The sequence below is a fragment of the Rhopalosiphum maidis genome, chromosome 1 (genome assembly GCF_003676215.2).
Source record: "Rhopalosiphum maidis isolate BTI-1 chromosome 1, ASM367621v3, whole genome shotgun sequence".
Taxonomy (NCBI): Eukaryota; Metazoa; Arthropoda; class Insecta; order Hemiptera; family Aphididae; genus Rhopalosiphum; species Rhopalosiphum maidis.
In genome coordinates, this window is record NC_040877.1 from 3,536,904 (window position 1) to 3,553,301 (window position 16,398).

Consider the following 16,398-nt stretch of genomic DNA (forward strand, 5'->3'; position numbering starts at 1 on the left):
ACTTCTCAATAAAAAATATAAATACCTATTTAAATATATGGTTCTTGAGTAGGTATATGCTTTAAAATCTGAATTTAAATGAATTAATTATTAAAGGAAAACATTGGGGTGAGCATGCTTGATGAATCATCTTGTATACTTATAAGTAATATTATTATAATTTTTATAATATAATATTATGTAGCTATATAGAACATTATGATCAACATGGTTGACCACATGTCCCCTACAATATTATATTAGTGTAACGTACCTATATAAAATGTTAAATAATCGCGTAAATGTTTATGAGTATGTTGCATATTTATACCTTATTAATAGGATATATAATGGCGAATCATCAGACATTAATTATCGTTCGGTTTATAATTATTGATTAGAAGTAAGTACAATATACAAATCCTACTCGACTTCACGCGAGTTTATTGTCTTTGAATAACGGAAAGTGTCATAGTATTCTCGTAAATATGTATAGTTGGTCGAATCGATTGTTGGAGAAGTGTAATGGAGCTCAACTCGCGAGGTACATAGGTCGTGTGTATTATACTGTTTAAACGTGCGTAACACTCGATACATAAGGGGAAAGAGAACATATAATGTTATAAAGGTGGAACCTAAATCAATCCATGTCAAGATGGTTTTTATGTTTCAATATAAACATCTCTGTAAAACTTTTTTCTTGTTGTTGTTGTTTTTTTTATACGATGTTGATTCCGCTTAAGAAAGTAATTTGCCAGCTTACAATAAATAATATTGTTTTATTATGTATTAACGCATTCGAAGAATTCCATTTACATTGTTCACATCATTTTAAGCATATACATACGTGTCTGTGTGCGTATGTGCATACTGAAATAACGATTTAATAAGTTATACTTATAAACATCCGCCGCAGCGCTATTTATTACGCATTTATAATATTTGATCACTAGTTAGCACTCGAATTATACCTCAAACGAGCGGGTAAGGTGTTCAAATGTTTTCATTTTTTTTTTTTACGGAAGATGTAGCGAAAAACTTTTTGTGGTTAAAAACAGAACGATCCGTTCATAATGCAGTAAAACACGAGTGCAATCAACTGATTTTAAGTAGTTGTGATACAAGTATAAAAATATCATAATTCCGGCAAAATCGCAACTCGCATTTGTCACTCTATTTTTGCTATGTTTTAAGGCGTCGATGCTCACTGGCGTGTAATAGTAAAATAATATATAGCCATTAAGTATGTTATTGTGTGGTCGGCAACTGCGCAACGAGAAAATCGTAAATCAAACACAAAAATGTTCCATAGTATAAAAGATGAAGCGCGCCCGCGTTACCAACAATGATTTGAAGGAAAAAACAGATCGATTAATTACAGGTATATATAGGTGTTGGTTATTGCCGTGAGAAACGCGGGGCTGTCGTCTGCGCATCGCCGCGCGTACGCAGTTCATTGAGAATAATAATAATAATATAATATTTTTCATTACCAAACTGCGGCGGCGCCCTAAATTGTCCGCCTCTCTCTCTCTCTCTTCTATCAGTCTCATCCTCTCATCATCGCCGGTTCTCTGTCTCTCTCCATACACCTCGTCGTCTCGACGTCGTCACCGTCGCAGCCCGAAGGCGACGACAACGTCTTCAGTCGGCCCGCGTGTATATGCCGCCGCCGCCGAAGACCAGTTCAGACATGTCGGAGACCCCGTCCGTTTCATTGTTATCCGTTTTTTTTTTTATATACTTTTTTATTATTATATATTTTTTTTTTAATAATCTCCCCTCCTCGCCCCATGCGTTTCATTGTTTCTTTTACAGTCACGAGGTATTTTTCCCCTGTTCCTACTTCACCTCCCCGCGATTACACATACACAACTACCGCCACCGCTTCACATACTCACGGTTATTATTATGCCTATACACTTCAGCGCCGCCATGGCACTGGTCGGAGGAGAAGTTAAGGAGAAGTAGGAGAAAGAGGAAAAGGAGAATAATAATAATAATAAGAGAAGGAACGGACGGAACAGGAGTATATATATAATATAATAAATATGTATATATCAAAGGAGAACGAGAAGAATAAGAAGAAGAGTCATCGGTACGGAATCCGCGCGCCAGCTCGCGACCGTCAAAGAACTATGCAACACAATGATCGTCAACGTACCTACATATTACGTATTTTTATAATATATATTATATTGTAAATATAGAGGTACCTATATATACATATATACGATAATATTCTCTCGATATACGCCACCGCCGCCGTTCTACTCTGGCCTCCCACGCTACGCAATCTTCCCTCCGTGATCTATAGGCCGCGCATACATTATACAATGTAGGTAGGTACGTACGATATTATTATAATTTATATTATGTTTTATCGCATTCCTCGTCTTGTGCACACACTCACGTGTGCTCGAGCGCGTTTTATTTTATTTATGTACAATATATTAAATTATGTGTGTGTGTGTGTTGCGTGTCTGCACCGCGAGTATACAGTTTAATTATAAGAAAATTAATATCTCACGCGTGCGGTGTACGTGTACCGATACTATTTACTGCAGTCTACATATTGTGTTATTACATGTATACATCAAAATATGCTCGATGATCTTTCTTCCATCTTTGGGTGCACAATTATTACAACTATTATATAATTTTTGGAGAGCTTAAAAAAAAGTAGCGAGCACTGCATGGATTGGACAGCTCTTTGCTGCACTGCCTGTTTCCCGCAGTGATTTAAAGAGTGACAACTACAAATTAAGTACATAGGCTTATTTTGTGCCTTACCTGTGCTCCTTTCATATTACTACCGTTATCATACCTTAGACCTTACAATTTTTAATGCATTAATACCTTATGGTATTGTTTTAAAATTTTAAATTCTCTCGATCTGCTATACCTTTCCCATTATTATTGGCACAGTCTACAACGGCACAACGCGCATAGTAGTCGTTCTTTCAATTGGTTTGGTTGATTTTCTACCTGTTTTGTCAAATTAACATTTTTCTTAATAATATTGCAGTATATTTTACATGAGCAGAATCAGATGTAGCGCCATAAATTACATATTAGTTGTTTTGGCTTGAGTTCGTAGTTTAAAAAAAAAATAAGTGGACTGTATAAATTAAATGAATACAACATTTATTTTTATTTAAACATTAAAACTTATAATAATTTTTATATAATACTAAAGCTAATTTCTAATGTTAGTTATCGCATTATTATATTTCGACATTGAACGAAATTTTCACCAACGCGACGTTGAGGTGGTACTAATGACGTGTGCATTTTATCACTCGATCCAGAAAACATTATCAACTACGTTAGATAACAACTTTTATAAAAAACAGTAATACTTTGTTTTTTCTATTTCTTTGAAAATATTTTTAGTTACTTCAGCAGCACACAGCACATGGCTAATTAATTTATTTTGAATTTAATGGGACAGATAATGTACATGCATTCTTTCTCCCTTATCTAAAAATTTGCGAACTTTATTTAAATGCTCATTCAAAACTGGATCATAATATTAGCAAGAAGTTTAAAATCCCTAAGAAATTTACATTAAATGATTATGACTCACCAATTTTGTTCGTAAAGCCTCTCTTAAAGCCATCTTTGATTCAGTCAGAAATAATGTGATCTTAATTAAACGCTTTTAGAGCTCACGCCACTTTTCTTTTTAATGTTGTATAGATTGTTATAACATCCCTGTAAGAGATTTATCTTACTTTATTTTAATGACCTCCTATTTCCATTGAATGTAGCTTTTTTACGCACTAAGCTATTTTCGTGCTCTGAGTCCTCAAACAGTATTATTTTTTTTTTTATTATAATAATAACCTACATAAAGCTACAATTTATAAATAATAGTATAAAAATATGTATTTACGATTATTTCTAAATTAATTAAGCCGTTGTTACAGCATAAATCTATTGACACACACGTGACGTATTTATCAACTAAAATTATTATTTATTAATTCTATGGAATATCGGACCGAATGCAATTATTTGAACTTTTCCTATTCTAAGTCTAACTAAAATAATTAGAACATTTCGGGTTTGGACAAAAACTAGATAGTGCACCCTTCAGTCCGTTATAAGTTATCTCTGTGAATTATATATTACAATCCAATATTGATAGTCACAACTATATGAAATATTCTGCACGAACGTACTGCCGGCCGTACCATATTTTGCTCGTCGAAACATTTAATTGTTTCGTTTTTCTTATTTTTATTTTTTATGCGGTATCGTTGTGTTTAATATTATTAATAATTTATGCAATCGAAAGTTGAAAAACTATACGACCGTTGAGCTGAACACTCACTAACAGATAAAACATGCGACTGCAACTGGTCGTGTTCGCAGCGTACACTCGTCGCGCGCATTTAACGTTGCCTCTACGTGTACAACGACCGAAAAGATTTCGCGGCCGACGCGCGGCGATAAATTCTTAGATTTATTGCCTCAGCCGCTGTGGTATTACAGGTATTGTATGTGTGTGTATACTGCATCAGTCACGTACGCGTAAATAAAACAATTTGGACGCCGTTTCATTTTGCTCGTGACGCTTGTTAAAAACCTAATCACAACCTATTATATTATTATTATTATTTACCGACCGGTGGCGAAGGTTATAACGGGCGGGTGTGGGGGAGAAGTGGGACGAAACGGGAAAAAAACTAAATAATAACTTTCTGTTATCAAAAAAACAATATAGTGTCATACTATTGAATAAATAATTCTGAGAATCTATTAATATAACGTATACTATAAACAATACAATGTAAATTTGCGTTATGTAATATTCGAATATTGCATGCGACAAGAACGATTTGATCTCAACAAATGCAATTTGCAAACGATAAACGTATTGAAAAGACTATAGAAGTATTTATACATTTTTCGATAATTATGAAAAATCGCGACTTCCCCCGTCTAAACAATATTATGTAAAAGAGCGTATCTAAGTAAAAAAACTATAGAAAACCATAACCTTATCAATTGTTTTTGCACAAGTCTTATAAAACCCAGTTTATAGCTTAGATAAATTATAAGGCTTAGAAACAAATCACAGGTGTACATAAGTAGAATTGTTTAAAAAAAGGTGCTATAATATGTTTGAAAAAAAATAATGTTACTATAATTGTATAATCATAATTCATAAAATAATATTTTTTAATATTATACAATACGTCAACATATCATACGGCGGGAGAAACGTGAAAAAAAATATGTATTTTATGCAATAATCTATAAGGGATAGAATATTTTTATTTGTTGAATATATTTAAATGCATTCATTATTTGTTTTGAAAGATTTATTGGTTTATATTGTTGTCATATATATACGAAGAGGGAAAAATTCAAGTAAAAATGCCGTCCTTGTCATCCACTCTACCCCCCGAAAAAAAAATACGCCACTGCAATCGGAGTTTATAAACTATAATACTCGTATAATAGATTTTATAAATTATCGGACCCGCGGGTCTACTGCAGGTACTCAACCTCATAATATTTACAGAAAATAATGATATACCACTCGGCGTTCTGTACCTATTATATATCTTGCGGTCCTTATTATTATATGGACGTCAGCGTACTAATACGTTATCCTACCTGAGAGGCTATATCTTTAGAAACGTTTTAATCCACTATCGTCCCGAGAGTAGTGTGGTTGGACCATATGATCTAGGGTCAAATGTGATGAGTTTGATGACAAAACGTTTTCGGATGAATGGCGCGGATGGCGGGTGCGGTGGTTCCGGTCGGGTTGTCACAGAGAATCGCATCAGAGAACGACAACCGACGGGAAGAGAATAATCGCATATATTATTATGACTGTGTGGGAGTGTTTGTTTAGCGAAAGAATTTGCGACGTTAACGATAATAATATTATAACCTCACGACAACTGAGATTGTGCCATTATTGTAACCTATATATATATTACATGCATAATATTATTATACCGTCGTTTCCGCGTTGTGCACAAATGCCAAAACTGTGCGAATAAACGGAATAAAATTTTTAATTACGAGAAATTTAATATTAGAATATACATAAATAGAGGGATTGTCAGATAGCGAGAAAGAGGAGACCACAGACAGATAGTGGCAACGGGTGCAGACGTTGTACGGATAAATATTGTTTTATCATCGCATCCGTGTCAATATAAACGCGTATACGATATAACAAATAGTTCACAGGATAACGCGGCTCGATGAATAATGCAAAAGTACGGTAAGCTGCGTACAGAAAGTGCTACGGTGTTTTCCTGCACAGCGGTCCCGGAAAAACTGGAAAACCCGGGCTTTGTGTTAAAATAATATTATTTAAATATGTCATTTTTGTGTATAATTATTAATAAGTCAAACGAAAACACCGTTGTGCGAATTCCACTATTGTAACCGACCGACCTACCGACAACAACAATAATATTATACACTGCGCAGTGACAGCGGCGTATTTTTGGGGATTATTCACGATGTCTGACAAATAAAACAACGATTTTATAAATGTTACAGTTATAATACGGAAAAACGACTTCACACACTTCATTCATTTTTTTCTTAACAAATTAGCATTTATATTTAACACAGTACATAGTTTTGATTTTCTTATCATTTGGATTTCGTTTTAAAATTAATATTTTTCATTGTAATCTTCCGAACGTCTTCTGATTAAAAAATTACAGCAAAGCAACGAAATGGTGATTTTCATAAAAAAAAAGAAGTGTGTATCGTCATAGGATTTATTCCTAATTGCCTTGAATCGCTTAAAAAATTTAAGTATTTGGACATATTTTGATCCTTAAGAATCCATAGGCACATAAAAGTTCAGAGTTTTAATAAATCAATTAACAAAGTAAAAGACGTGGATGAGTCTGCTTGAATAATCACCCTGCATACATACATAATACATCACGTATATTATCTTTAACGCCTCGAGCCTAATAATCGTCATGTACACACGATTCAATTGTGCATGCTCTGATCGCGCGCGCATTGTTATATCGGCCAGCCCAAAAGTCAGGTATAATAAATTAATAACGAAATATATATATTTTTTATGTATGTTGTGTATGAGTGTGCACGCGATGGCTAAACAATACATATAGTGTATATATGTTTTAAAACAAAAAGTTCTCGCAGTATGTCCAGAACTTTGCCTAAGGCTCTTTGTCCTTCTGTTTCTCTTCCACCTCTCCTCTTAATATGACTATATCTATGTGCATATGTATTATAAGATTCGAAATTCCGGTATAATTCCAGACTTTATGTATATTATATATATATTATTATTTAAATGACAATCTAATCGAAACGTACGGATGCCGTTCAACGGTTTCAAAAGGATATATATATATATATATATATATATATATATATAATATATATATTATAAATTAAACGAACCAATATAATATCACGCTTATTGTTGTCTATTGTAAACGAAGGTTCAAACCGATTTCAGCATACATTCAATAACACATATTTAGAGCGCTATTTCGTTTCAATGGAATTTTATGTAAATACGTTTTTATTTTTTAACAGGATGTGGTTGAAGTCACTTGAGTATTTTAATGTTATCACTAATAGTATTATACATTACAATGGCATACCGTGTAAAATATGCACATATACGATATACATACTACGAGTAATATTATTAGGTATTTGACAAAGAGTTTTTTAAGAACTTTTGAAATACGCTTTTCGAGTAGTAGATGTTTTGCCCTTCTATTCACCTTTCTAATTGCGCCTTATAATATAGTTAGATATTGAATTTTACATACTACTTACAGCTTTTGAAAAGTGTTCGCTTCAATATTATTACTTAGATATAGATAGGTATTAGGTATATTATAGAGTATAGACGTTGACGTATGAACTCTTCGTGGTGTATGCAAATACAAATTAGTCAATTTCTTATAATAAATTGTTTTTTACTACTCCTTCCAAAATAAGCTTTAAATTTATATAATATAATATTCAAATTAACCTATTGTAATAGTTTACGACATTACGTATTAAATATTTTTACTATACCCATCATAATAGTGAATTTTATTCACGCGTTTATATCGTAATTTTTTTAGTACTGTTTGCTTATATTATATTTATTTAATATGTATTTAAAAAACGATTGTATTGCATTAGAATAGATTTTTTTAATTAACGTGATAATAATGAAATTAAGTCCTGTATGCATATTTTAATTAGTTTAAAAACTATGAATAAATCACGCATAAAATATATATTATATATATTTACGTTATATTATATTATGTAATGTATTTTATTACAAAAATTAAATGTTTTGTCGGGGCATCAAAATTGTTGTAAATAATTTAACTATTATTTACAAAACATTGAACGAAATTCGTTTTTACTGTTTTTAGAGTTAACCCTCATGTTGCAATAGTTGCGAGAACCATATTTATTATACGTACACACTGTAGCCTAACCTAAATTGACGTTTGCTTTTTGATTCGGTGTTGCAGGTGAAATACTTTTGCGGTCCGGCGAGATGGAACACTCGTGCCCCGACTACTGTTTTATCGTCGGGCGCGGCCAAGACGCCGGAGAGCCAGGAAGTGTGGAACGTTGAGGAAGAGGACCTTAGCACAGCGTTACTCACTTCCAAGCTGACCAAGTTTTCCGACCCGGAAACCGCGGTCAGAGTGCGGGGACTGTTCTCCGACATGGCACGGTCCATGTGCACAAACTACACAACGACGGATTGCTGGAATGGCCGAACGGTGGGAGAGTGAGTATATTTATACAGCAGTTACGTAATTGTAGTGTTAAAGCTCTCCTTGAAAATCGAAATTTCAGGAAAATTAAAAAAATGCACCTAGTATCCTATGAACGTACTACGCGTTTATAGAGCACTGGAGGCATTTTAAATATTCCTAGATTTCCTGGGAGGGTGGCAGTCCCCCAATTTGTCTATGCCGTATAGAATTTCAATAACATTATTTACGCCCACTTTGAATATTAACTTCATATTCATATTTAGATATTGTAAATGTGATATTTGCACTCTATCGTACGAACATTTTATGTACCTAAACATGTAATATTATAAGATACCACGCATTGTCAAAAGAACGTCTTACCCACATATGTTGTCTCCATCTTTCAATAGCGCATAACATGGAAAATTTACGGTCAAGAATTATCGTTTATTTTCGTCAGTTTCAATATTGATGTTTACATATTTATTATTAAAAGTAAAGGTAACAACATTTTATTTGTTTTGTTGTACGTTTTTTGTTTGAGGTTCTAATTTTAAACCAATTATAATTCTGTAGAATATTACAATTTAAAAATTCTATACTCACATCAAAATTAAAATATCAAAATAAACCTCCAAAAAACCACAGAAAATGTTGTCACCTTAACGTTTAATGATAGGTAAGTACACTGATGACGATATAAATTTTCTATAGTTTTATCCACTGTATATTATACGATGATATGAAATAATATTGTATGCTGTCGGGCCTATTAAGATGACAATATTATTAATGATTATTATTGCCAAATTCGATTCTATCGGGTGCGTCAACCTTGGCGAGTTGAACCTGTTATTGATCTATTGATTTATTATTTATATTATTAATTTATTAAAAATTAAAATAATAGTCATCATCAACAGACGCTCAAGCTATATAAAAATATATATTTAATAACGATATTATATTTGTTCTGTTACACAGATATACAGATAACGTCGTCGGGCCATTGTTAAGTGCGCAAATGTACAACCCGGAATTCGATTGGACGGCTTCCATCAACACACAAGACAACAAAGTGGCGGAAGTCATTGACAAGCTCAGGCACATCAGACAAGTGAGTAGCGGGATATGCACACTTTTAGCAGAATATATATTATTATGTGTAGATAGTATTGTAAGAGATGTGGTCGCGAGTTAGTTTTTTATAGTTGATCCAATGAATTACATCCGAATAGAGTTAGGAAAAAATTATACTTTTAATATTGTTATTATGTATTAGTCGGATGAGAGATCGTTTAAGATCGTTAACCAAGCAATAAACGTGATTTATGGACGTCGTATTTGCTGATATTGTAAGAAGCGTATTGCGGTACTTTACATATATACTATAATAATTAAAACATAATAATATAATATATTATATGAAATTAATGATGATTGAACTTTCTGTACATCAAATCAAAAACCAGCATTTAATTGTATTTTTTTTTTAAACTCTGATTCTTTTTTAAAACTCAACGCATTATCGATAGGTAAAAAAAATTGAAAAGATATCGATTCTTCACGTGATGCAATCAAGGTTATTTCTATAATGCATTTCGTATAATCTGCTTACGAAATTTTTAATTAATGACATTAGGATTCTCTTTTTTTATAGCCCACTAGCCGATGTATGTATTATTTCAAAATATATCTCGATGCGTGTCATATCTTGACTACTGTTTATTTGTATTGTATTGACAAAAATGTATTTACCTTTGGCTGGTCATATTGGCTGGCGGTCGTAACAACGACAAGGCGGAACTTGGTATAATTATACAAAAGCAAATAGGTATAAACATTTTGACTTAGTTATTATTGTTAAGATATACTTAAGTATAAGGGGAAGGAAATTGCCACGATTTCTCTCACTGACCTAGCCTAAACCTCAACTCCGCGTAAATACCCGCCACTATATATTGCGCCGTTACAGCAGAATGCAATCGAACGATATTTTTCAACGTGTACCTACTTACTAATTTCCAGACAGTATTGAACCAATTGAGTTCCAGTCCGCAATCGGACTCGTTCATGGCTGACGAGGCTGAAGGGTCTGGCGAAGGCAGTGGCACTGGCAGGGGTAGTAACTCCGGCTGGGACGACGACGACGACAACGCAGATTACTCATCCGGCGAAGGTTCAGGCGATCACCCGATCACCACTCAAGTGCCTGGAGCTGACGATCCACTATGTAATTATCTTTTTTTTCACTATTCTAATATGTACGCAATATGCATTTACATAACGTTCTATCACCGTACCTATTAAAAAAACAAAAACTAAATTATACTAAGGCTTATCGCACGAAGTGTGTGACAATTATGATCAGTATAATAGTTAAATAATTAAATTCCAACGGCCACTGGTTTTTTATTATTATAATAATAATTTATACCGTATAAGGTATATCGTGATAATAATTTCTGATGTCTATTTTTTAGTCTTTAATTTAAAATTTTTTTTTTCAGTCAAATCGACTAATAAATCGGTGCCAAATTCGGGACCGGATGTAGTGTTGAACTCCAACAATCCGTCGGGCGCTGCCCCGTCAACACGACTACACGCACCCCTATTGATAACGGTGTGCTTGATGGTCATTCCTGCGTTGCAGCAGCTGCAGACAAGGATATATTTTTAAACGTACTTTTTATTTTTATTTTTTGTTTTTGTCGCGTTAAGTTATTATTATATTGTTGTTAAGTGAAACTTTGTTCTTGGATTTACTCGGCTTTTCTTTAGGGTACCTTTTTGAAAATATATATACATCTATATTCTATTCATATATATATATATATATATATGTACAATTTATAACACTTCTGGACACAAATTGTTTAATTATTTTAAACATTTCTTTTTTCCAAAATGAGACTATTTTTTAATTTGTCATCATTATTATGTATTTGTTTTATTTATGTCCTTTAGACTGATAAAATTTGTATTCATATGATATTATTTATGTGCGAAATGTTCTCTGTAGCCTATATATGTTTATATATGTTTGTTGTCGAAAACCAAGCGCAATAATTTGTAATAACAATCGTTAATATAATATTATATAATATGTATATAATATATATATATATATATATATATATTATATACCATTAGGCTTATATTATACTAATACGTAATAACCCAATTTTTAACTTTGTCTCTTAACGGTTTTTTTTCTCGAGCAATAATAATAATTTATATTTTAAAATAATGTAAACTTACGATATATATATATAAAAAAACCAATGTAAATATTCGTTTAGTATAGTTTTGAACACTTATCCATAATAATCTATATATTATATTGTTAAGCTCTACACGCGTTTATTCAACGGAAGATTTTATATTTTCACTAGTTCCGCATTTTTTTATTTATCTATCTTATTTTTACTTTTTTCACTCGCGGTGATAGATTTTATATTTTTTTTTTTGTCAGTTCGAGTAACGCATAAATAGTTCGACTCCACGGCTCGATCTTCACGCCATCATCATAATACGTACTGTCCTAGATAGGTTAGGTACTGTCTAAGATAATATTTTCGATACTTGAACAAACAGAGAATAATAAATTAATATAATAATAATAATAGTATAATATAAAGTAGCGTATATGTGTTTAGAACATATTATATTATATATAGGTCATTATTTATTACCGTCGTAATTTTATCGTCGTCGTTTCGAAATCGAATCGGATTTTTGATGAAAAAAAAGAGTAGTGAATGAGAGGCGAAAAAATAACAACCCTCAAACGTATATATAGAAGAACGAGCCGACATAATATTTTTTATTATATACAATACTATATATATAATTATATTGTTTATTTATTTATTTTTAAATTATTATTATTATTATTATCAGACACGTTTTTTGTGTAAAGCGTTTTTTTTTTTTACCGTGAGACGTAATATATGTACATGATATCGTGTGAATGTACCTATGATGTGTGCAACATAATATACTGCAGACACTACTGCGACACCGATAACGGGATTGGCACTGCACGCGGGTGTGGTCGTCATCGGATATTCCTCTTGGGCTTCCAGCGGGTGAAAGAGATTGCTTGCTAAAAGAATAAAAAAAATTCCTATGTTTTTCGACATTGAACGTAATAAAAAATTTCAATAATAACGTAATAGAAGAATTGGATAAATTTGTTAGGGAATTGTGTTGTTTTGTATGAGAGTTTTTTGTTGGAGAAAAGAAATATATTATATAATAATTAGCGGAATCTTACTATTATTATTATAATTTACAATGTTTTCACGTATGTATTGCCTTAGTTGTATTTTATTTTTATTATTATTATTTTTTTTTTCATTTTGACGACTGTGATTTGTATAGTTAAGTAGGCAAATTTAAAAATTATTATTATATAAATTGTCTTTAATGTTTATTCAATGCTAATATAATAAAATATACTGTATAGTTATAATATGTATAATATTATTATAATATGATTATATAATAAAGAATACAATTTTTAGACCATACACGATATCACCTATACGAGTTGAGTTTATATATTTTGGTCTTTCTGCGGTGAGTAGAAAACAATATAATAATATTATGGACGTCGAGGAGTAGCGCGACTACGACGTGACGCGGGAGAGCAGTCGAGTGCGAATATCACGTAGTCGTGGCAATATAACGCGAATGACGACAGCGACGATCGAAACACACACACACAACTCGTATTATTATCATTGTTCTAGCGTGGCATTTATTATTTTTACCAATATTATTACACTCTCGTTTCCCGCAAACTGTCGGCGCGGCAGCCGTGCAGTGACAGATACGCGAATTTCAATATAATATAATACATTGATATGACCGACGACCGTTGCAGTGTATTGGATTGTATTTGGTTATTTTTTTTAATCGTTTATTATGCCACGCGCCGGTGATTGGAACCGACACAATCGGATCACCTTTAACCCGGACGGTCAATAGTGAATTTCGATTTCAGCCGCAGTTCACGATGATCATTATGTCGTTACGAACGGCCGTTTTTTTAATTACCAGAGTGGCGACGGGTTAACACGCACAATTAACAACATAATGTCGATACGAATTGTAATATACAGTAATAAATCATAATGTATTATTATACAATATCAATATGACTTTGTTGTAATGTTAAAAACGATCTTTAGCAGAGTCAGACCGCGAGGACAGTAAGTGTATGCGAATTCATATTTCGTGTCGAATAATTAATTGTTGTCGTTCGTCGGCGCCAACGGCACACACACTCATTTTCTACGAGGGGGGGGGGTGTCGACACATTTTTATTTCATACCCATCACCTCGCCAATTACATATATCATACCAAAACAATGTTATAATTGATTTTGTCACATTATTCATCGTTAACGAAATAGTCATTATGCTCATTAATTCCACACACGATAAAAATAACTCATCAGAAAATTTATCAGTCACTCGGCCACCGTCATCGCCCGTCTTTATAGGGGTTTAGGCCAAAATCGCTGCACCCCCTCGTGTGCGCCACTGTTCAAGGTTGTAGACTAAATGAGGATTGTACTCGACTTGTGGCGTTGATGATACGCGCAATATGATATTTTAATATTATCGTTGAACAATTCGATAAAAAAAAACAACAGTCGCACTATAGTTGGATACTAACAAAAGTATACTAAAAATCACGATAAATCATATGGCGTTTGTATAACGATTCTGAACTGATTCTTCGAGACTTTCAAAACGCTATCTCTGGCCCCTGTCCAATACAAATCAGTCGCGGAAAAAAAAGATAAAAAATATTTCGGAAAAAAAAACCATCATCGCCAACTGTATCTTAATAATCGATTACTTTTTATCTGTACAACTGTACGACAGTATACAATTACACTTATTTCATTTTTTTTTTTTTACATATTTTCTTATAGGTACTTCGGCTTATAAATAATCAGTGGAATTATTCGTTATCGATAAAACGTTTTAGTTTCGTAAAGCGAAATCATCTTACTTTGAAAAAAACAACCAATTGATAATGATTAATACGAACGGCGACTGTTTGAATTTCCAGAATAAATAATATAATGCATAGTAGTCATCATAAACACGCAGTTATTTATCAATGCGATTTGGACATTATAATTAATAATAATTTATGCGTTTTTGATTAAATACACACTCGCCCAAACGGTAGATAAAAGATATATAAATAATTCATCCAAACAGCAAAATGTTGAGTCAATTCGCCCAAAGACTACGCTCGTTTCATTGACTCTCTTAGTGAAACGACAGTCGATACAAAATCATACCCGCAGAAGCGACAAGGAGATCCCTAATCCGTGGCCCGAGGACGTTTTTTTTATTTCGATTACCATCGCGGTCACGACTTGTGAAAACTACAGTAGCATGGGATAGGTTGTCAATTTCAACGGGCATCTGAACTGGTCCCCAGCCCGGTGTCTTATTGGCTGTGGCTTTGCTAAAAGTAGCTATATGTATTGGTTGGACTTGGAGTCGAATGAAGAGCGATGACTTCGGGGGAGGGTGGCGGCATACATTTAAATTTACGCAACACAAAATATTTTTAAAATCATTAAACCCATCACTTGTGCTCATTAACTAATTTACCGTTTAGAAATTATTTAATATACATTTTATAATAATACTATAAACATCCATAAACAATAAAAATAAATGAATGAAAGTATCTCCATACTTTAAAATTTTTTTTCATTTGTATGCACTATGCACATTTTATTTACTAAAAATTTCCAGGATTCAAATGTAAGAAAAGCATGTACCTATATAATCTTAATTGTTTTCAATTTTATTTTTTTTTTACATATACTAATTTTATTACCTAATTACCTTTATACCTTATTAGATTAAATATTTCTTTTAAAAAATATGTGATTGTGTTTGTGTGTGGTGTGATCTCTGATGAGAGAACCTTGGATGAATTATATATATAATGATATATATTAAGTATGTACACACAATAGAACGTGGACAGTGAATTTAAACAATTTCATACTTCGTGTTAGATATTCGGGTATTTATTAATATGGTCTCAGCGCGACGCCTGCACACGTTGATTATACTTACAGTCGTCTATATAAAAATAGTTTCCGAAATTTATATTCAATTTTGCGTTATGATTGTGTTATATTTGACGCGGCTATAACGTTTAAACTATTACATGGTAAAAATTACCATTATATTATTATTACCACTATATCACTGTTTGTTTTACTTTGCATTAAATAACAGTGTGCGATAAAACGTTGTATATCAAAAATATACCAACTACTTTTTGCTCGGACGACTAACAATAGTGATAAATATATTGCCGAGGAATAAACTTTATTTCATAATATTTAGATACTTAAATACTATAATATGACACGTTAAGACAGTTTCTGAGAGTTTTTACTTAAGAACAGTATTATTAGTGAAGTCAAAAAATATTTTTATTATTAGTATTATGTAGTTTGTGTTCGTTGGCGTGACTGCTCTAAAATAGTAATAATAGTATTTTACATTTATTTTTCGCACGTATTATATTATTGTTGTGCGAAAACAGTATGGTACTCCTCCATTGATTAACGCGAATCATTTACCAAAATACCATAACTTGTAAGTTATA

The 16,398-nt window shown here is 32.4% G+C and overlaps 1 protein-coding gene across 1 annotated transcript in view; it reads left to right on the top strand.

The window, feature by feature from the left end:
* Positions 1–11,625, top strand: part of LOC113560832 (division abnormally delayed protein-like) — a 77,425-nt gene extending 65,800 nt beyond the window's left edge. Inside the window, exons 5-8 of the mRNA XM_026966929.1 lie at positions 8,496–8,761; positions 9,717–9,849; positions 10,761–10,965; positions 11,243–11,625. Of these exons, the coding sequence (XP_026822730.1) occupies positions 8,496–8,761; positions 9,717–9,849; positions 10,761–10,965; positions 11,243–11,412 (774 nt within the window). The 3' untranslated portion in view covers positions 11,413–11,625. The remainder of the gene's footprint in view (positions 1–8,495; positions 8,762–9,716; positions 9,850–10,760; positions 10,966–11,242) is intronic.
* The last annotated feature ends 4,773 nt before the right edge of the window (positions 11,626–16,398 follow it).